We start from the raw sequence: 23,039 nt of genomic DNA on the forward strand, positions 1-23,039 counted from the left end.
TTGGCCATCTTTGGCGTCCTCTTTCAAGTCGGAGAATTTCTACACTAATTATGCTTTTGGTGAACAATGCCTTCAGGGACAACTCTGCAACAATGAGGCCCACTTTCCATGTCTTTTGCTCTAAAATAAGACTGAAAAAACTCCATTCATTGCTTATCTTATCCAACTGCATACTCCAAGAATCAATTTACGGTAATTTCAAGACTAATCTATCCATCTAACCAATTTAAAGGGGGTAATTACATACAAATTACCATTGAGTTACAAAACTTCATCTCCAGTCTCTGAATTCACGACGGAAAATAATAGTGTAACATGAACAAGACTTTTACATTTTCCAGAAAGGAGATTTAATAGAGCTGCTGATGTGTCAGCGGCTCACTGATAGGATCGTGTCGGGGTAAAGAGTTTTAATTCCATGAGGAGAGCTGTGTCAATTTACTATGATAACCTTTACACTGGATTATTGTTCACCTTTCACTGTGTGAAATGCGTAAACATCACAATGACCGTGATGCTGCTGAGCAAACCATATGATGCCCATGCGACACTATTAATCCATTTAATATGGCGTTTGACTGACTGATACATCGATGGTTTGGATTGTAAGTGGGTGTTCCAATCCAAAAAAATTAATGCAGGAATAAATTGATGAAATATGAGCTGTATTGACCTTGAGTTAATACACCGACACTCTCGGGGATTGTACTCTACATTGTGCTCCTCTAAATCCTGGCCGGGGCTGCTCCTGTATATGTGTTCAGCATCGAGATACTATCTCTGTATCGGATCTGGCTGCAGTCCAGTCGTCCAACACACACATTGACTCTCGGAGTGATACAGATTCCTCCGGATAAATCCAGGCACGGCTTAGGCAGTGGGGTCATGAACAAATGAGAAATATGCTCTCCATTACATTTTCTTCAGCCGGGTATTTAAATGTCAGGAGATAAAATAATAGTTCAAGTGTTGTAAAACCTTCGACTGCTGAGTGTAAAAATATATCTGCAAAGGCTGATGGCTGAAAACACAAAGTGTTTGTTTAGAAAGCACGACCCTTTTGAAACTTTTTTTATCTCGCCGTGTATGTCAAGTATCGTTATCTGAGGCTGGCCTACCAACTGTAAGCCTGGCGGTCATCCACACGGTTCAGGGAGCAAATTATAAAGTGACTCGGAGGGGCCGAGCAATGGGGCTATCTGTTACTTCTCTGAATATGGCTGTCAGAGAGTGAATACATGGGGTTGCATCAGAGACGTTGTGGGTCGTGTGAAAACGCCAAAACTCGTGTCAAAGCTCATTAATTCAACGGAGCAAAATGAACTTCTCTGAAAGCAAGACAAATGGATCATTATTGCCTCAACGCATCACAATGATCTCCCTTGTTGTAGAAACCTTAACGGTACCTGAGACACACACGCTGCACCTGAATGACCAAAAAAAACATCTGCTCATGAAGCTCCGACATTTTCAATTCAATTCAGTTTATTTGTATAGCCCAATTTCACAAATTACAAATTTGTCTCGGAGTGCTTTACAATCTGTACACATAGACATCCCTGTCCCAAAACCTCACATCGGATCAGGAAAAACTCCCAAATAACCCTTCAGGGGGAAAAAAAGGAAGAAACCTTCAGGAGAGCAACAGAGGAGGATCCCTCTCCAGGATGGACAGGTGCAATAGATGTCATGTGTACAGAAGGACAGATTTAGAGTTTAAATACATTCAATGAATGTGACAGAGTGTATAAATAGTTCACAGTAGGCATATTCCACGATGGAGACCTCCACGAACCATCAGGCAGATGGAGGTAGAGAGGAGGAGTGGGCGGAGTCTCAACAGTGGGCGGAGTCTCAACAGGCCAGTGGCGTAGTCGGTAGCAGGAATTCCACGACCCAGACCTCGATGATCCATCAGGCAGACATTGCAGTCTGATCTCATGACTGACACTTAAAAAACTCTCTTAGATTGCAATGACCTCATTGCTCAGAGAGCCCTCCTCAACAGCAAGTTAATAAGTAAACATTTGCTGAAACAGTGCCTTTCATAACCAAGGTTACAACGTGCTTGATGAAACACAAACACGGCAGAATCTATTCAAAAAAAGCTGACGTGAAAAAATGTGATTCATGTCCCTGTAAAATGAGCTGGTCACCAATGTGAGCAGCAACTTGAGACACATCCGCAGCCATATGAGCAGTCATCTGACATCCCAGAGATGGAGGCAATACAAAAGAAGAGGGTGTTGATGATCTTATCCAAATGCTCTAATTACTCTCATTGTTATCCTCTGGTGGCGGTTCATCAACTCGTCCCTCCGTTTGCTAATAAACAGAAAACGCCTCTCGCTGACCGGTCGGGCGACTCACCCTGGTTGTGTGTGAGGGTCAGCACGTAGTTGTCCACACTGGAAACCGGTGGGTTCCACCTCAGCATGGTTCCTTGTGGAGTGATGTTGAGAGCGATCAATTCGGCGGGCATGTCCATCGCTACGACAGAACACAACAGCGACATGTTATTGACAAACAACAGCGAACACGGGCGGCTCAGGCCAAGAGGTCCATTTTCAGGACAATTCTAAATGGATCAAATACAAAGTTCTACTGAGTCGGCATGTTTTCTTTTTCATAACAGAATCATTGTTGCTAAAAGAAAATGTTTGAAATGATTTATAAATGACCAAAACCATTAAATAATTGTATGTATATGGACTAATTGATTGATCAACCAACTGACTATAATGCTAATATTAATAAGATAAGAGTAATGTTTACCACATTACAAACTTCCTAACTTCCTCTTAGCAGCTGAATGCTACACGATTAGTTATGAAAAAAGTTTTGGAAAAACACAATTAGTCTGAACAGCGTCTCGTTTCCCAGTTATTTTGGAATACCACTCCGCAATTAATTTGAACACACACCATGGAGCCGTGTTATAGTTACATTTATATGCAAATAGCTTGTGGGTTTTTTACACAGTCATAATTGCGAAGAGACATACATTATCAATCACACCATAACACTTTGGAAAGTAGCACTATTTGAAATGGAAAACCATTATTCAATCCACATCTTAGTTGTAATTATAGAAGCCCAGTCACAGAGGAGCTTTGCGTTCATCCTGATTAATAATGACTCTTTTGGCCATTTGGATCACTGTTTCCTAAATTCCAACACACATCAAAGATAAATTATGCATTCAAAAAGTCTGGAGAGTCTCAGATATTCTCCTGAGCCTTCTGCTTCCCCACCCTCTCCCTAATTTCATTCTCAGACTGCTGGACATGCCAGAATTGAGTTTGAATTTAATTATACCTTTAACCTCAGTGTTTCAACCCCAATTCCTCCTCAGGCGTCTTCTTTCGGCGCTTTGCAGGAGAACACAGAACCCCGCATGAGCACCAAAGCTCGGCCCAGATGAGGTCATTAATATCGCCCTGCCCTCATCAGAATATGAAAAGAAGTGTGCTCATTAGCACCACCAAGTGAGTTTGGGTCTTTCTTATCTCTACAATAGATGGACAAACCTGATTAAAATCATTACTTTAATTGCAAAAAGGTTTAAGTGAATTTAATGGGGGTTTGCCAAGTCAATTAGATCGGTAATGGAGATGGAGTAGCGATGGCCAATAAAGAAAAAAGAATAAACAGGTCATCCACTTTCATCAGTCCCAATGATAATCCAATCATCCCTCTCCATCTCCTGATTGCACCAGTGAATCACAGATTGAGCCAACTGCATGTCGCTCACACCCGGATCTGTATCTGAAAGTCAAGCCCCTGTGCGGACGAGAGAAAAGGTTCGGGAGGAAGAAACAAGAAGCCGGTCCCGGACCGCAGTACGGGGCTCTGGTGCAGTCACATGCTCAATTAAACCTCCAGGGCCAGTTGCCATATACATGCTCAGCTGCCAAAATCCATCCAGTCACATCAGAAAGCCGGGACATTGAGATTGTGATCCTGTGGATGTGGAAGCCTCTCCCATTAAATGTTCCAGCACTGACCACAGAGGAGCGGTGAGGAGCAAGGCAACGACATCAGGGCCCCCCACGCACTGGTGTTCTTGGGCCATTGAATTAAAGCCACTGCAATCTGTTCATAATCAAGTCACTTCTCATCCGGCTGACAGGGTTTGCACTGATGCCATATGTCGAAGGTTTTTTCAGTTGTAACTCAAAGTCGATCGCACCGAAATCGAGCAAGACGGCACCAACAACTTCTGCCGACGTCTATTTGACTCGGCCAGTCGTCGCCATCTGGGGCAGAGGAGCCATCTTCTGAGGCATGCTGAAGCTCACAAGTATAAGGCCGTTGACTGAAAGCTGATTCAACAGGTGATCAAAGGTTTTTACGAAGAGCAGGAAGAATACTAACAGGTCTGCTGTTCTCCCCACTGACGATACCTCAGCAGTTCTTTTAATAGCCTTCCTTTCCTGAGAGAATCCGCTTTCTCTCATGCTAAAGTTAAAAATGTGACATTCAGGTCCTGCAATAAAATCATCTCTCTATGGTATTCATTTACCATCAAGGTTATCCAGTTCAGTTGATTGTTTTTAGTGAGTTAAGAAGTACTTGTACCTCCTCCAGTCGTTTGAGGTTAAACCTATAATCTCTCCAATTCTTTTTTTTTTTTTTAAGAATTCTCCATTTGAGGTATTTAAATTACGTCCTAGACTCTCAACCTTTTCATGAAAGGGATCGTCGAGATAGTTCGCAATTTTAGGAGGCCTTGTAAAGAATGCACCATCTGATTATATATCGAGAGGATTATTTGCTTTTACTTGACGAATATGCCGTTAAAAGTATTCCAAAATGTTTCCCCATCACGCTTTAATTGTTTAATCTTGTTTTGCCGTTTATTTAAATTGACTCATTCTCATAATCTTTTCTTCCGAGCACAGGTCGATGAAAACCAGTCGATGTATCGGTCCCTCTGAGTTAATTCAGCATCAGTGACTTTCTGAAGCAAGGCAAATATATCATCAGAGTGTTGTACATTAACCTGAGGGGCTCGACTGCAACAGCCAAGACATGCTGGTGTGTTGTGAGGGAGCTGAAGAGCTTTAATATCTGGATTCATCACATTTCTGATCTTAACTGGAATGTGGCGTTGTTCATTTATATCAACCCCTCCCCCATGATTGTCATGTCAGCTCTGGCTACTTCAGGGTCATTGAGATGTCCAAATGTGTTTCTGAAATATCAATCGCACTATTAAATAATTTCTGAATAGTATCCAGAGATAGACTTCAGATATTAAGGTGTGCGATCCTGAACTATTTCTCAGGTAAACCCAGAGACATTATGAAAGCGGTTACATAAAAGGCCCAGTGCAACACAAGGTAAAAACCAAGCAGGTCCACCCAGTTAGTCTGGTTCTGACCTCTGGGCTGTCCCTGGGTATGACTTCTGGTTCTGACCCCTGCCCTGTCATCCCCTGGGTCTGACCCCTGGGTCTGGCTTCACAGCCCCTCTCTCTGGCAGCTCGACGCTCAGGAAGTCCATTGCTCAGGAAGAAAGTCTAATTAGTACTTTTTCTTGATAATTCATCTTTATCTAACAATAGAAACCAATCCTGTGATTTGTACTTCTCTGATGCTTAAAATATCTTATTTCCATTAATCTAATCATTACATTCAGAAGTGGAATAATATTCAGTGGTGAATGCAATGTGCTTGTCTGATGATCAACATTTGGTCACGTCTGACAATATCGTGGAAAGGATCACACTGAGAGCTCCCGCCTCCTCTTTGGCGGCAGGCCAAACTTCAAATTACCTTCGCAGACCGACAGAGCAGGCGGCTCTTGGAATGTTGAAAGATCCTAAAAAAAGGGATGATTAATTTTGATCTTCTTAAAAAGTATAACTGAGGGCTATTCCAAGATGGATTATGACAAGTAGTCAGCAAGCGCACGATTGTTTATTGACTGACAGACCCGTCACTCTGATGCTCTTTGAAAACCAAAAATAATTCATTTCTAACTTTAAGTGTGTTTATGTCTCTCTAACACACAAGTGTACAAGCATCAGCTTGCACTGCACCTCCAGTAACACTTTACTTTGTCGTTTAGCTTGCTCACAAAATAAATATTAATACCATTTATAAGCTTTTTAACAGCTTTGAATATGACCTTGATTTTATGGGGGACAATTTGGCACAAGAAGATTGTTATGAATGGGAATGTTCTGTTTTAAATGTCCCGTATAGTACCAATGTCTTTATGTCTTATTGTATTATAAAGCAGGTCTAAGTACCCTATAAATAGTGTGGGAGAATCAAAATGATCAATCCATAGAAATATACACAGAAACTGTGCCATTCAAAAAAAAGATCTTAACGATTGTGACGTTAAAACTATACACTATGTATAACATTTCACAGTTCATTAAACACTCTAAATATGTGCCAGTTCATTTCCGTTTACAGTTTAGATGAATGGTATAAGCTGACAGTGAGTAAACATGGACACAATGTGTTTACTGACACTACAATCCGGTAGAAATGAGCTAAAATTGAGCTTTCAGAAAGAGACGGTGTTAAATCAAATGTTAAAGCATGTAAACATGTTTGATTAAAATCCCCAAACACACATTTTAACCTGGAAATGAGCATTGTATGTGACCTTTATCGGGGACAGATTGTTACACTTTATTAAATGCCTGAATCAAACATCAGAATAAAGTATTTGTATTTGCTGAATATGGTTATTTTAGGAACCCCAAGCTGTGTGCTGTGTCCATGATGTAGCCCACAATGCAGCACACCGTATAGTTAGTGCTGTTTTACTCCCCAGTTTATCTCTCCATCCCCTCACGACTGTGGAAGGTGTACTTCCTCCCTGTGTGACACAAGCAGGTAATCAGTGTGAGTGTGTTCTCCTCTCAGCTACAACTGGATGTGTGTGAGGCGCCATATTCATAATAATACAGCCATGCAAACATGGCATCTGGTGCTTTCATGCTGCATGTGAGCGGTACTGAACTTTCCAGTGCTGATTGTAGTGTGTGAATGAACAGCACTGTAATGTATTTGTATAATACATTTAAACCAACAAACAATAACTTTGCATTATCCTAATCTTTTGTTTAAAGTTATTCAAGAAGGAGTTGCTCCTTGACAACAACAAAAGTAACATGTCCTTTTGTTAAGCCATATGTTTATGTCAATTAATACCGTATCTGTGTTGGGGCATGAAAATGCTATGAATACTCAGATTGTGTCAACCCTCTAAAATTCACTTTAGCTCAGCAGTACCTGCTGCGTTGGCACAATGAAATATTGCTCCCTGCTTTTTCATCCCCTCTGACAATAATTGATTACGGAAGTCAAGTAAGTAGCAATTGCAGCGTTTTTCAAGTCATTACATACTTGACCAGGCAAGGCCAGGCTGGATTACTCTTCCAAATCCCCTGGTTGTGTCTGGTTGTTGAAAGCGGCATTAAAAGGTCCCTGGTTGGGCATTGTGCGATGTGAGAAAAATGTTATTTACCATTTCTAAACAAGCTTGACTTTGGAGTTATGTTCTTTTCAGGCTATTCCATCCCCAACGGCTCTGCTCATTGTACATTGTTAAAAGCTCATGATAAAGAATTGAAGAGGGAGAGCGAGACACACGAGCAGGTGAGAGACGCTTTGGCTTCTTCTTTCCCCGCTGCGCTGCTGGTGAACTGGGTCTCATTGGCATGCAGACACACCTCCTGCTCTCCTCTTCCCCCTCCTATCTTGGGCTCCCCTTAGCTCTCTGGATTTTTTGGTCTCTCACACACAATGAAGATTATTACGCATGGCACTGGGAGAGTGTGTTATTCTTTAGTTAGCGGAAGAACGGTGTTTACATGCAAAAACATGTGATTTAGTGCTAAGTGAAGAGTCTGAAAGCAAAGGAGCTTAAGATTTCACACGCAGGTCGACGAATCGGAACGAAATCAGCAGAGAGAGAGACACACCAGGAGAGAAGATTAAAGAATAGACGGGATGAAGCGGACAGGAAATGGAAAAGGGAGACGGAAAGATGGAGGATAGAGACGAGGAGCATACTGAGAGAAAGAGAGCGGTGTGACAATACAGTGGGAAAGAGGTGAGCTTAAGTAGGAAGAGATAGGAAGGGGAGTGAAGCAGAGAGATAGAGGAGTCGGATGGAGCTGGGAGTAAGATACCAATTACTGGGTCATGGAGTGGATCATTTCATCTCCTGCAGTAAGGATTGCCCCTCCTGCAATGTCAGCTGGACCCTTAGATTTCGCCCGACGTCTGTATCTGTTGCTCTTCCAAATGCAGCGACTCCCAGAGCGCAGCTATGTTTGTTGTGTGAAGAACAAATGTTTTGAGAGGATAGCAGAGAAAAGAGCTTCGTTTGGTTCTCCTTTTGTACGCCCTCACAGCATGGCGTTTATTGAAGAGTTGTCGTCAAAGGATCATAGTTTTTAAAGAAATCTGATTATTTTTCTTCTGTGAAGGAGCAGAACATTACGAAAGCACATCAAAAGCAGAGCCCAGCATTTAGCCAGAAGATGTACACTCAGCTGCCAGTAAGTTAGGTTCCCCTAGAACAGGGGTCAGGAACCTTTTTGACAGGGAGAGCCATAAAAGCCAAATATTTCCAAATATATATCATTGAGAGCCATATAGTATTCTGGTGCTACATGATGCAACGGGGGGGGGGGGGCATCGGAGCTCTGCAGCGCGCGAGACGGAGTGTTAACGCGACACGTAGAGACAGAGTGACATGCTGCTGGTGAGATACGATCAATAACAGGCGGCTGTTTAGTTTAATAAAAGAACAAAGACGTGCTCTTTAAAAAAAGGGACCTTACATTACTTCCGCTGTAATCTGGCGCGATAGAGAAAATTACAGGGTGGCGGGCGGAGATTTTTTTTTTCTCAACTCAAAATTGTCTGGGAGCCATATATGACTCGCGAGCCATAGGTTTCCCGACCCCTGCGCTAGAACTACCGCCGTCTTACTCAACAGTCATGTCCTTATTTAGAACCGCATGAAGATTATTACGTCCAGTTGTTATTGAAACTGGTTCAGAAGGGTCCATCGCTGTGTGACTGACAAAGAAGCGTTCTGGTCCTCAACACACATTTCTGATTTGTTCAGCAATTCGGGACAAAAAACACCAGAACAACGGCGACACCGCTCCACGGGTTCTTGTTCGCCGACATAAGGCTGTGACCGTCGGTTCTACGAGTGAAGCCAATGCGGAAGTGTCCTGTACTTTCTTCTAGCCAGCAGGACGCTGAAAAAACAAATCTGATTGTATGGAAATTTATGAGGAATTTACTTCATTTATTACATCAGTAATGGTTTCAATCTCTAGATTCAAGGCTTCATCAATACAGCATGATACTCGTTGTGTCAGCTTTGGTCCCATTTAGAGTAAAATAGACTCATAAAGCAGAGTGTGCTTCAGGGCGGGATTACTGTGATTGACAGGTCGCTACCAGAGACGTTTACGGCGTCTCTACGTCGCCCCTCTGCATTCCAAATATAGGAACCTCAGTTCATTGGTTGCAAAAAATCCAAGATGGGGACGGCTTTAATCCAAGATGGAAGCGGCCTAATCGCCAAACTCAAGGCTTCCAACAAACCAATAGGAGACGTCACGTCAACTACGTGCACTTCTTATGCAGTCTATGATTAAAAACCCTGAAATTGACACCTCTTCTGTCTTCGGGAAAAACTAAGTTTACTGCTCCTGAAGCTTTGACTGAAAATGACGTCAGCGGAATTGTAGCTATCGATCAAAATGACCTCCCCACCCTCCCATCAAGAGAAACCCAGGCGTAGTTGGTGAGGTTGCATCAACTCCTACCTGTGAAGACGGAGGTGGTGACCACTTTGCTCTCCTGACTCCGACTGACAGCGTTGAGGCTAATCTCGTATTCTGTGGCAGGAAACAGGCTGGCCAAGGTGTGGTTGGTCACATCGCTGTCGATCACGACGCTGTCCACGCGACCTGCAGGAGACATCACACCTGGAGCCATCAACTCCCATCCCACATTTCTTCAGCTCCAGGGTATAAAGTACTGCTTAAATGTGCTTTAAACGTCAGTTAACTATTTAATTACAATTCTATCCAATAATTATTCAAAGCAGAATTTGTATTTCACTGATAAAGTGTTATCAATTAATTGGGTGCCACAGTGTGTGTAACAGGGTTCCTTGCTAAAAGAAAAGATCGGACATCAGAGACCTGCTACATCAAGTCCATTCATCTCTGACAGGAGAGTGTGTGTGCTAACGTATCGGACACCGTGTTATTATCACGCAATGTAGACGGGTGTCACAGAAAGGCGGAGCTACCTCTTTCTGATTGGTAGGATAGCTTGTAGTATTCAAATGGAGCCAGGGGCTGGATCCAAGAGACAGTCAGTGCGTCTTCGGTCACATCTGACACCGTCACCTCTTTCGGTGGGTCCATGCCTAGGAGGGAGATGATGTGCGTTAGTAATGAATCAAAATGGCCCACAATGGATGACATGGGAGAATTTATTCCGATCCCAGAGGTGCAATAGGAACACATTATGATGCAAGTTCAGGAATTTACATACAACATTCTGAAGGATCAGTGGTCTTGAATACCAAAGTATTGCAGCAGCCCTTTCTTTGTCCAATTTTAATCTCACCTTCATTTCATTTCCATGAGCAGACCTGTGCTTTGTCTTCTGAAGCACTCGCATTTATAAATAAATGAACAAAAGATATCCCAGTTTAAATATAGGTTGTACGAGATCACAATAGGCAGCATTAGCATTGAGATTGAGCAAGGCTCACTCTGAGGAGATTTACACCCCTGGAGACTATTTGTTTTGCGTCCCCCGAGACTATCGAGCTGCCGTGGAAAAGGTTAAGGCAAAAACAATGTGAGCACACAATTAAACTGGTGACAGGTACTCAGCTGTGAGAGAAAGACATAGCTGGATAATGAAAGTTAGAGAAGAGGGTAAGAAAAAGACAAAAAAAAGGGTGGAGGAGATTAAAAGATCACTTCCATCTCCTGGTGGCGACGCAGACGGCGCTTGTAAACCAACGGCTCTGACCCTCTTGGGAAAAGAATAATAGCTATTATTCACAAGCAGAGGGGGCAATGTATTACCCCTGGCCTTGAGCTCATTTAAATTCAACCTGTATGACATCCAGGAGCAACATTTATATTTGTTGTGCTTATTTATGCATGCATGTCGGACTGATATAATGTTTGCCTTGACCAGAATAATGGCTGTAAACGTGTGATTCCTGAATGGAAATGGCTTGCATAATAGTTCTGTTGGAGATATCCACCGCGACTGACCCGATCCCTCTGAAACACAATTCAATTAGCACTGTGTCAGCTAATGAATGACCGTGGCCCTCGGGGTGAGCAACATTAGCGTACCCTTGGAACTGACCACAGCGTCAGAGAGACTCTCACAGTCTGGTAAACAACAACCCGCCGACTGCATCTGGCCGCTGACGATTTTAAATGCGGAAAGTGTCACACTAAAAGCACACCGAATTCCACGAGGAGAGGCAGAGTGCAGTCGCTCGTCAGGGCTCGCATTCAAACAACAAGATCAAAGCATTAGCGACAGTCTAAAGACAGGTGCAGGGAACTCTGTGCATCTGTTCCATAATCCCTCTCCAATTTCACCCTCAAAACCTGCTTATCATCACGTGTGGGTGAAGGTAGAGAGAGAGGGCTCGAAGCTGCCAGGACATTATGGGAAACTGGCACAGCAATGAGATGACAGCGTGCAGGTGTCTCTGGCTCTGATGCAAAGTTAATACCTCTATTGTTCTCCCCTGCAGTTGTCTTCAGTTCTCTTTGTTTCTCTTTTGGGGATTTTTAAAAATGTTTTTTACCCTAGTTTTGCCCGCTGCCTTTGTTTCTCCGGCAGGTTTTTCCACTGACCCTCCTCGCATTCATTCTCTTCCCAGATGTGATTACCACCCTCGTAATCAAAGGGAATGTTTACGAGAGCTGCTTCTGACAATCGGCCAATTAAGCGGCAAAAGAAGAGAAGAAATGTTAACGAAGAAAGAGAAAGGTGTGACGGATCCTCGCGGCGCAGTATGAGGATCACATTTTAATCAAAAGGCACGGAGAGAAACGAGAAACTGTGGATGAACAAGAGGTGATGGAATAAAGGGAAACCTAAAAGGAAAATAAAAATTTTTAAACAGATAGACAGAAAATAGTACAAAGCATAAGACTTCTTCTATAACAGCACAGTAACAATAGGAGCTCAGCCCACACATTGCACCTTTCCTCCCCCCTCTCTCCTATTCTTTATTCTTCCTCACTCTATCCTTGTCTGCATTAGAACATTTCTCAAATCCCCCCCGATGTGATGATTGCAAATGAGCAAACCTCAGCCATCTGATACCACGGGAGAAAGAAACACGCCTGTATGTTTGCTGCTGTGTTTGTAAGTCGGGTCATAAATTAGAAACGAAAAACCTCCAAGGCAGATCTCTATTTATGAAACTGATTCTTCTGCGGTGCTCTACACATCAGATGCACAAACAGCACTTTTGCAAATACATATTCAATTTAAAATTTGTCTTTCCATTTCCTTTGCCAATGTATCTCTTTTTCGTTGCTCACTTTCCCCTCACACTTGCTCCAGTGTTTGCTCACTTTCTCTCCCGTCCTCTGCTGCTTCCAACCTCAGATTATTATTAAGGACGTTCAAGTTCCTCCTCTCAACAGATCCTAAAAGGAACAATGCAACGGATTCATACACGATGAATGAGATTACAGCTCAATTAGTCATTTAATTGGTTAATTAATAGATCGAATTGCAAAAATTTAAAATGTAATTAATTATTGAAGAAAAACAAAAAAGAGGATTTGTTGTCTTATGTGATTATGATGGACATGTGTTCACTAGTGTCTGGCATTGTATAGAACAAACAATAAATACATAAATCCCCACATTAATTGATAATGACAAATAATTGTTAGTTTTAGAAATTAAATTCATTGGTACAGAATAATTATTCCATGCATAGAGAAACAGTACGATGCAGGTGTGCACCACTCCTCAAACAGCTCGAACAAACAAAGCCATGAAACTGTTATTATGCATCTCATAATGCTTATTCATCCTTGCGTGTGTCTTCCCTCAGTTACCTTTCATTCCACTTACTCATGAAACCAAGCAAGCTCACCTGTCGTGAGCGATGCTGTAATGGGCTCAGAGGTAAAATCCCCCTGTATCGTGATGAGACTGACGGTGTACTGAGTGGACGGCAGCAGCCCCTGGACCAGTGACCTCGTCTTGGAGCCGTCCAGCGTCACCTTAGAGGTGTCGGTCCCATCTGCGGAGCTGTAGCTCAGGATGAAGAGGTCGGCGGGCGGTGCCGGGGCGCTCCACGCCACCGACACGGAGTCGGAAGTCACCTCTGACAAGTAGAGGTGGGTAACGGGCCTGATTCCTGGAGGAACGGGGGGTTCAGAGGTCACCGGAGAGTTTTCAAGGACGGGTAGAAAGCCGGCAGCGCGAGAAACAGCGATGAAAAAAAGGAAAAGAGGTAACAGCTGCCATCGTTCTGGAGATGACAGACAAGCAATGTCAGTGATGGATGGAAGCAGTCCTGGACGGTGTCATAGATTGTTTATGAAAAAGAAACGTAGCACAATCTTGGATTGCGCAGGTGAGACAGAGAATGCCACAATCACGTGGAAGTGATGATTTAATTGGTCTTAAAGAAAAAGGAAAATAATAAAATGATCCACAGAAAAATTGAAGATATGATGGTGCTGTTCACAATAAGAAAATGAAGAAATGATGATGATGATGAAAGCAGATGCAGTTGTCAAAAATGTATGACATGGACCGGAGATGATGTAATGATTACAAACCGGTGTAGCAGCTGAAGCGGCAACAAATGCAACGCGATCTGAATGAAATTTGCCATGTGTGGAGAAGACGAGTAACAGTGACTTCACCTTTTACGATTTAGCGAAATTAAACTGTGGAGTTTTATTTCAAATCCATCTCTCCTTAAGGATGAATTTTCATCTCTCAATCACACGTTACTAACTCTGCTTTCTCCCCGGAGTCCTTTTGACTTCACGTCTCATGGGGTCATCGGACCCTATGAGACGGCATAGATCCTATCTGCCTGATGGATCATTGAGGTCTGGGTCGTGGAATTCCTGCTCCTGACTACGCCACTGTCCTGTTGAGACTCCGCCCACTGTTGAGACTCCGCCCACTCCTCCTCCCCACCGCCATCTGCCTGATGGATCGTGGAGGTCTCCATCGTGGAATATGCCTACTATGAACTATTCATACACTCTGTCATATTCATTGAATGTATTTTAACTCTAAATCTGTCCTTCTGTACACATTACATCTATTGCATCTGTCCATCCTGGAGAGGGATCCTCCTCTGTTGCTCTCCTGCAGGTTTCTTCCCTTTTTTTCCCCCTGAAGGGTTATTTGGGAGTTTTTCCTGGTCCGATGTGAGGTTTTGGGGCAGGGATGTCTATGTGTACAGATTGTAAAGCACTCCGAGACAAATTTGTAATTTGTGAAATTGGGCTATACAAATAAACTGAATTGAATTGAATTGAATCATGAACTGAAATCTGTGCTGTTGACACTGGTCTGCATTTCAGTTCTTCTCCTCTCTTATTGGGGAATAACCGACATTTTGTGCCGCATTTCCTTCAGCAACTGTCGACATTTCAGCCGTCAGCAGAAAAAGTGTTTCCACGGGACCCTCGCAGTGGGGATGTGTGTCCCTCGTGTGAACGCCAGGAGAAGATGTGGTACGAGTCGACAGGAGACACTCATCCAAAGAAGGCTTCATAGCTGCAATCGTTGGCGACACATTGCAGTAGAAGGAGGGTCCAACTAATGTGACGGTCGTGCTGATGATGATGTCATTGCAGTGTTCCCGATTTGAGTTTGTGGGATTATAATCTATCATGATCAAAGTTCATGATCAAACTTTTTTGCCCTGGTGATGAGTTCACCTGAGCGGGGGGCGGAGACAGATGTTGCCAGTATGGCGAAGTGAGCAATGGATGAGTCGATGACAGGTAATTCATTATCTTTCCTCTGATTCTCTTCATCTGTCTTTTTAAAATCATTATCTCATCTCTCCTCTCCAGATGGTTCGAGATGTGTTACTTAAAAAAGCCACAGCGAACACACGATGACGATGATGGTTGTGACGGTGACGGCTGCCACGGCGGTCACGGATGGATTAAGCACAGAGATGATGAGATGGGTGGAAGAAAGGAATGACACATCTGCCCGCCGGTACGCTTGTGCCGACCAATGTGACGCCATCCTTCATGCAACTGGTAATCGCATCGGGCTTAAAAAACGGAGAGCCAACAGCGGCGGGCAGATTGACAGGCACTCCCACGAGTTGTCGGGTGAGAAGTTCTCAGAGAAAGAGGTAACGTCAATGTGAGGAAGAGCAGTGTGGGCCGAAAGTAACCAGCGGGCCTGAGAGGATGTGGTGTTTGAAAGAAATCGGATGAAGCAGAGACACAAAAAAACATTCGGATGCAAATCAGAGGTGCAATTAGGGAACACTTGTAACACGCTCGTTAGCTGACGGGAATAATTGACCTCCCCTAATTGATTCTTCAATGCCTTTTTAAGGTCTTCCATCGTGTTTGAGTGTGACTTACCTTACCTGCTGCCACACTCGACTTCATTATATTCAATGTTCAACTTCATTACGCGCCACCGCTGTTAAAACTGTTCCCCGGCTCTGTGCAGTAATAGTCTTTCATGTCATTATCTGAGCAAAGAAAACCCGCTGGAGGGAATTTATCTCTCTGATAATTGAGTGGATTACACCAAAGCTGTGCTGCAACCTTGATCCTCCTGAAAAGTTGAAATCCAACTGGAGCAAAGACAAAGGCAAGGGAGACGCAGCGTGTAGCGCAGGGGTCGGGAACCTATTGCTCTTCCGGTGACGGCATATGGCTCTCAGACAATTTTGAGTAAAAAAAAAAAAATCTCCGCCCGCCACCCTGTAATTTTCTCTATCGCGCCAGATTACAGCAGAAGTAATTTAAGGTCCCTTTTCTTAAAGAGCACATCTTTGTTCTTTTATTAAACTAAACGTCTGTTATTGATCGTCTCTAACCAACAGCATGTCATTTATGTCTCTACGTGTCGCGTTAACACTTCTCGGCTCTCCGTCTCGCATTAAAATTATACGTTAAAAATACTATATGGCTCTCAATGAAATATATTTAGAAATATTTGGCTTTTATGGCTCTCCCAGTCCAAAAGGTTCCTGACCCCTGGTGTAGCGTCTACCTGCTTCGGCACACCACGCCTGAGGAGACTCTACCTGTGAATGCGTCGATGGTAGCTGCGGTGCTCTGCTGCCTTCCTCTTCTGGCTGCCACCGTGATGGTGTACTCAGTCCCGGGCTCCAGGTCGGTCAGTGTGGTGGTGGTTACATCTTGAGGCACATTCAGCTGGAAAGGAAACAGTTAAAGATATTCATGTAGTTGTTTTCACAGACGTACGTCAAAAAGTGCTTCATGGGACCATAAAAACATGGAAGAGAGAAGATCACAACTTCAATAGGACTTCTTTAGACACTTCAATATACATATATAATATAGCAAAAGGTCATAGCTTGGTATTGGATGAGTATTGGGCATCTGTGTACAGTAAACACCAGCATAGCAATTTATATTCAACGTTCAGCTGTTCATCGTTTACCTCAGCAGTGACGCCAGAAGAGGACGTGTAGGTGACCTTGTAGTGGTCGATGGGGCCCTGGACCACGCCCCACACCAGGGTGATGGTGTTGTCCGTCGACGCCATCACAGTTAGATCCATGGGCACATCCAGACCTAAAGGAAAGGAAACAAGATGTCAGGAAACACACAGCCTCATAACGTGAACAAAGAAACACCCAGCACCAGCACATTGCCCCTGTGGGTGTTTACCAACAGTCATTTAAGATATCACATGACATTTTACGAACTTTCTGACTCATCCATGACTGATTTTAGTGTGGACAGTGCACAGGATATTACCATTATTTTTATATTTACCTTAATGGTTATTTCTTTGCTTCATGCACCACTTGTGTGTGTGTGAAAATGATGCATTCTTCATCTGATCCCATTTAGGCACCTTTCATGTGCAAATAATTTTTTTAAATTATTGTTTTAAATTCAATTTAGGCCTTTGTTTTTTCCTTAATTTAAGATGTATGTTGCCCTCCCTTTGGTTGGGCTGCCCGTCAGAAGTTATCACCGTGGATGAGCCATCAAGCCTTGTCTCTGTCGTCGACTACGGTTATAATCTCATGTTGTGTTCTGGTATCTTTTCAGTTGGTTGCTCTATTGCATCATTCTCATATGCTTTATGGTTTTGTATTCTGCACACACAAAAAGAATGAAAGAAAAAAGAAAGCAAAAGCAGCTGTTGAATGTCACATCCTTAAGTGTGCTTTATAAATTGTGTTGATGGAAAAAATATAATTTGGTAAAAAAGATCTGCGCCAACATTGTGCAACATTTTAGTAGAAAAGAAGCTTCTACTGTATCTCTACTGTCTTTGACGCAGCAACGACATCAAAAGCAGGACGAAGTGTAACGGCTTCTTCTTCTGTTCGAACATAATGATCCTACATTCTGCATTTCATCTTTTTGTATTAGTTTTATTCTTGTGTCCTTTTCTTTCATCCCGCAGCAATGACCCAACTTGCCCACTGGACTATCAATGTTTCATTTTCATTTAGTCATTTAGGACTGCAATCCTTGAGATTCTTGCCAAAAATATTTTTTGGGTCCAAAAATAAGACCAAAAGAACTTCAACCAAATCCAGTGAAATAATGCTTCGAGCTTTCAGCAACTGTCAATTAGCAGACTGGAAATAGTGTCATATTATTTCAAGCTATGTGAGAACGGTGTAGTAGTAAGTTCAAAGAGAGTGCACGGCGGAGTGGGAGAGAAAGTGCTCGTTCGTAAAGCAAATGTAGGCATAATTTAGCAAAGTGCAAAATACTTCCAGCCGTTAAATGATTGCAACTGGAGGAAAGACGTGATTGACAGTCAACGTTACGGGAATGATTATAAAGCACTGCCGTGCACTCACAGTTCAAACGCAAAGTTAAATGATAGATTTTTTGTGTCTCTGCCAAAACACAATGGAAATTATCATTGCCGATCAAGTGCTGAAGCAAAGCGAGGGACATTAGCAATTAATGGTATGCATTATGACAGCTTTAAAACGCTGTAATGGGAACTTTGACCCCAGCTGGTGATATCAAAGTCCCACTCCCTGAAATAGCACAGGTCTCGCCGAAATCTGATTTGCTTAATGCCACTAAAATGGCTTTTTCTGGTTGGAACAGGAGCACTGACCCACAGCACACACTGAGCATCACATATATATATATATATATATATATAACAAATAAGCCAACCGGCCTGCTGTGGAGCGTTCTGCTACACCGCTGCTGTGATTCACTTAGTGTGTCTTACTCGCTTCAGTGGAGTCCAAACAGAAATCCACTCACCGGTCCTGGCGTTCATTGTTGCCGGCGTACTCTGGTTGCTACCTTTCATGGCAGAAATGCCGATCCCGTACTCTGTGCCTGGCAGCAGGTCTGAGGCACGAACACACAAACACAGTTAGTATCTCAACACACATTATATATCAAGAAGGAAAATCACACAGACTTGTTCCACACTCGCCTGCTGGAGCAGAGCGCATGCCAATTAGATTGTAATTTCTCACAACAGCCAAATTAGCTCCACGTCGGTGTTGAGGTCTTGGCAAATTAACATGTACATGAGTATATCTGAAAAAACACGACTTTTTGTCTCCTTTTTTTGCCAAGAGCATAATTGATCAGTTTCAAATCATTTCAGCACATCCCCAGAGATTGTGAAGCTACCGAAATAAGGTAACGAGGAACAGAAATGAGCGAGAGAGTGACAGAGATTATTAGTGGAGAGAAAGTGAGAGTGACAGAGAGGGAATGAGGGTGGCGGCAGCATCGATTGCAATGGCCCGACACGATAACACCGGGACCTTTTGCTTCTATTCTTGTGCCGGCCCGTGCCCTTTTCAGCGCCGTGGCCTTTCGGAGAAAAAAAACCATCCCGGCTGACCCCTCCTTACTGACAGCCTTTCAATACGGCCGCAGGGCAACAAGCACGTCTGTGGATACAATCACTCGGACAAATATTAGCTCCGGAGATAATCCCGCCATGTAGAACACAAGGACGTTTACCAGCTTCTTCCGTACGCGTCGGATGCACTGAGAGAATACTGGAGGCATAATAATAAATAATAAAACAGATCACTTCTGCTCACCTGTGAGGGAGGTCTTCGTGGTGGCTCCCTCATCGCGCGGCACATCGACTTTATCATACTGGTCTCCTGCTAGCGTGCTGTACACCACCTGGTAGCCCTCCACCTACATTGAAACAAACACATTCAAACACTTACAATGCCGAACTGAAGGAAACATTTGGATTTGATTAATCAACATGAAGGGGATGCAAGACTTCCACTGTGTCAAAGCAGTTTAAATGAGTTCACAGAATAAAGGGTTTGCATTAGCGCAGCAGGATATCTGTGTCTCTGCCAACGCTCTGGTTGTGTCGTTAGTGATCTTTGGAAATAGACTTGTGAACTCTGAGTGAAACAACGTGATATATTTTCCTTTAGAGTAAAACACTCGGTGACCACTTGAACCTCCTACACGTGTTTGCTTTATTCTCCGTATTAGCATTTAAGGAGCTGACCCAGTGCAGCCCGACCTGTGTGTGATGATAACGTGCTACACACAACAAGACACGAGTTAGAGAGCAATAAACCCAACACAGTATGCAGGAAAGGTCATGGAGGGTTGGAGGATGTCCGGGGATTTATTTTTACAAAGAGAAATCATTATCATATTCTCAGTGATATGAAGGGCACCAAAGGTTGAGCTAAGATATTGTAGAAGCTTCAAAGTATTTCTGGGGAGTACACTTCTATAATCTGCTGTACATCACACTGTAAGCATGCTCTATTAGTCCTGCAATCGAAATGGAGTTAGGTAAAAGTACAGAGGCTTATTCGGCAAACTGTAATCAAAAGTACTCATGTTATTTATAAAGGTTTAATCTAATGTAGGTGTGTCAAACTGTTGCATTTTATTATTGTTTATTTGAGTAGAAATATTGTACAAAATAATATTTCTATAATATTATAACACAAATCCATTTAAGTTGAAACCTTCAAAATAAAAGCACAGGATATTTTTGTCTTTCAAGCCGTCAGGGGCCATATAAAATGATGTGATGGGTTCCATTCGGCCCGCGGGCCTTGTGTTTCACACCTTTAATCTAATGTCTACTTACAATGTGTAAATTACAAAACAGTTGAAATAATACAGTAAATTACAAGTACCACAAAACTGTACGCAGATACAAAACCAGTAATACTAAAAGTTTTACTTAATTCCTCTTCATCACCAATAGCTGCATACAACTTGCAAACTGCATTCCCCGCTATCCGGTGCAGGTGTAATTACCTCGGCCTCACTGTTGTCCCATTCCAGCTCCAGGGTGGTGGAGGTCTTGGACACAAGCCGCAGGTTCTTGGGGGCATCGATCTCTGAGAAGAACGATAAAGCTGACAATGTTGGGGACACAGAGACCAACTCTCAGGGATTGTGAACCAGCATCAGACACAGATACAGTGAGGGTCGAGTCACGACTGGAGTATGATGAGATCATTTACAGTTGCTATACATGTCTGTGTGAAATAATGTAAACCCCATTAGCAATTATATGCTGATTTTACTTCATTTAAATAAGAAACTGACATCATGTGCAGACGTTTCTCAAACATTTACTCGAGTGATGTCATTTGAGGGAAGCTCACTTGTTGCTTACACGCAAAATAGATGAGCGTAATGTTTCCACATATAATGCGCTTTCTTCTGCACAAACAAGACCAATAATTCATAATCCATAGATATCCAATATGAATAAACAGTGTGTCATCAGCTGTTCATGCACAGGATCACACGCACCACCGTCACACCGTATCGGCTCGCTGTCAGACCTCACCCGTAGTAAATTCAGTGGAAATAGAGCCGCTCTCATTTCCTTTTCTCACTCCACTGACGGACACCTCGTAACGTGAGCCGGGACGCAGAACCTGTGAAACAGAATAACAACAACAACAAAGGCATATTTTAGTCTGTGTAATCTGTTTGCACGGATCTCTTTTGTTTAATCTCCAGACACAGACGGTAGGCCGACTCGTGGATCAGGCCATTCAACAAGCCTGACACACACACACACACACACACACACACACACACACACACACACACACACACACACACACACACACACACACACACACACACACACACGCACAGACACACAGAGACACACACACACACACACAGACATACAGACACACACACACACAGACACACATACAGACACAGACACACACACACACACACACACACACAGACACACAGACACACACACAGACATACAGACACACACAGACATATACACAGACACACAGACACAGACACACACACAGACATACAGACACACACACAGACACACACACACAGACATACAGAGACACACACACACACACACAGACATACAGACACACATACAGACACAGACACACACAGACATACAGACACACACAGACATATATACAGACACAGACACACACATACACACACAGACATACAGACACACACACACATACAGACACACACAGACATATATACAGACACAGACACACACACAGACACAGACATACAGACACACACACACACACAGACATACAGAGACACACAGACATACAGACACACACACATACACACATACAGACACACACACACACACACACACAGACATACAGACACACACACACACATACATAGACACATACACACACAGACATACAGACACACACACACACAGACATACAGACACACACACACATACACACACACAGACACACACACAGACATACTGACACATACAGACACAGACACACACACAGACATACAGACACACACACAGACATACAGACACACACACACACACACACACACAGACATACACACACACAGACACACACACACACACACACACACACACTGCAATAACCCTAAAGTCAACTCTCAACCCAAAGACAAAGGGTTTCCGTTGTGAGGACGGCTCCTCTGTCCCCAGACGGCAGCTGAGTCCGTATAAAGTGTGTGTCTGATCCGATCTGTGATGAATGGCACACACATGCCCCCACTCACCTGCAGGGAGTACTGGCTGAGCGTGGGCTGGAGGCGGAAGGTGGTCCGGGGGCCCTCTCCTCCCACGAGGCCGTAACGTAACACAATCTGATCAATCTTTGCTTTTGGTGGTGTCCACTCGACAAAGGCCACGGTGTCCGACACGTCGCGCACGACCAGCTGAGTGGGGCCATCGATCACTGGCAGCACGGCACAGAGAGAGAAGAAGGATTATTGAGAGGCCGGTCGCACGGTGTTTTTGAACCGGCCATCTATTGCTGCACTATTTTTGATTTGGTCTAGGCAGTGTTTGACATTTTTGTACACAATCTAACACTTGATTTTTGGTTCGTAAAATAATAAGTTAGTGGTAAATTACTACCACATTAGGGTAGGGATGCAACTTAAAAGGATTTTCATTATCATTATCATAACTTGGACTGAGGATTTTCCTACTTAATTATTTTGACTTTAAGAACATAGTGGAAATGCCTGTGAGAATTTCATGAAGTCCAAGGTGATGTCATTAAATCGCTTGTTTTGTCCAAACCTAACTGTAATGTCACATAATACAGTGGTTCACATATTTGTGGCTCGTGATTCCTTTAAATAAAGCAGTGTTTACATGTCAGAACTCAACACAAGTTACAGGTTTGACATCTAATCATTTGAGATCGTCTCATTTGAATATGTTTTTAAAGCCAGAAGTAAAACTGTCTGAAACTAAAAAGATAACAAATAAAATGCAGCTTTGGCCAAATCGGGATCAAATTAA

At 43.1% G+C, this 23,039-nt stretch overlaps 1 protein-coding gene across 1 annotated transcript in view; it reads right to left on the reverse strand.

Moving 5' to 3' along the window:
• The window catches only part of tnr (tenascin R (restrictin, janusin)), a 179,705-nt gene that overhangs the window by 24,072 nt on the left and 132,594 nt on the right, over positions 1 to 23,039 (reverse strand). Inside the window, exons 13-22 of the mRNA XM_056420767.1 lie at positions 21,066 to 21,156; positions 20,525 to 20,607; positions 19,318 to 19,420; positions 18,515 to 18,604; positions 16,704 to 16,837; positions 16,324 to 16,453; positions 13,165 to 13,431; positions 10,315 to 10,434; positions 9,824 to 9,967; positions 2,371 to 2,490 (exon numbers count right to left, since the gene is read on the reverse strand). Of these exons, the coding sequence (XP_056276742.1) occupies positions 2,371 to 2,490; positions 9,824 to 9,967; positions 10,315 to 10,434; positions 13,165 to 13,431; positions 16,324 to 16,453; positions 16,704 to 16,837; positions 18,515 to 18,604; positions 19,318 to 19,420; positions 20,525 to 20,607; positions 21,066 to 21,156 (1,282 nt within the window). The remainder of the gene's footprint in view (positions 1 to 2,370; positions 2,491 to 9,823; positions 9,968 to 10,314; positions 10,435 to 13,164; positions 13,432 to 16,323; positions 16,454 to 16,703; positions 16,838 to 18,514; positions 18,605 to 19,317; positions 19,421 to 20,524; positions 20,608 to 21,065; positions 21,157 to 23,039) is intronic.

The sequence above is a fragment of the Pseudoliparis swirei genome, chromosome 8 (assembly GCF_029220125.1).
Source record: "Pseudoliparis swirei isolate HS2019 ecotype Mariana Trench chromosome 8, NWPU_hadal_v1, whole genome shotgun sequence".
In the NCBI taxonomy this organism is placed as follows: Eukaryota; Metazoa; Chordata; class Actinopteri; order Perciformes; family Liparidae; genus Pseudoliparis; species Pseudoliparis swirei.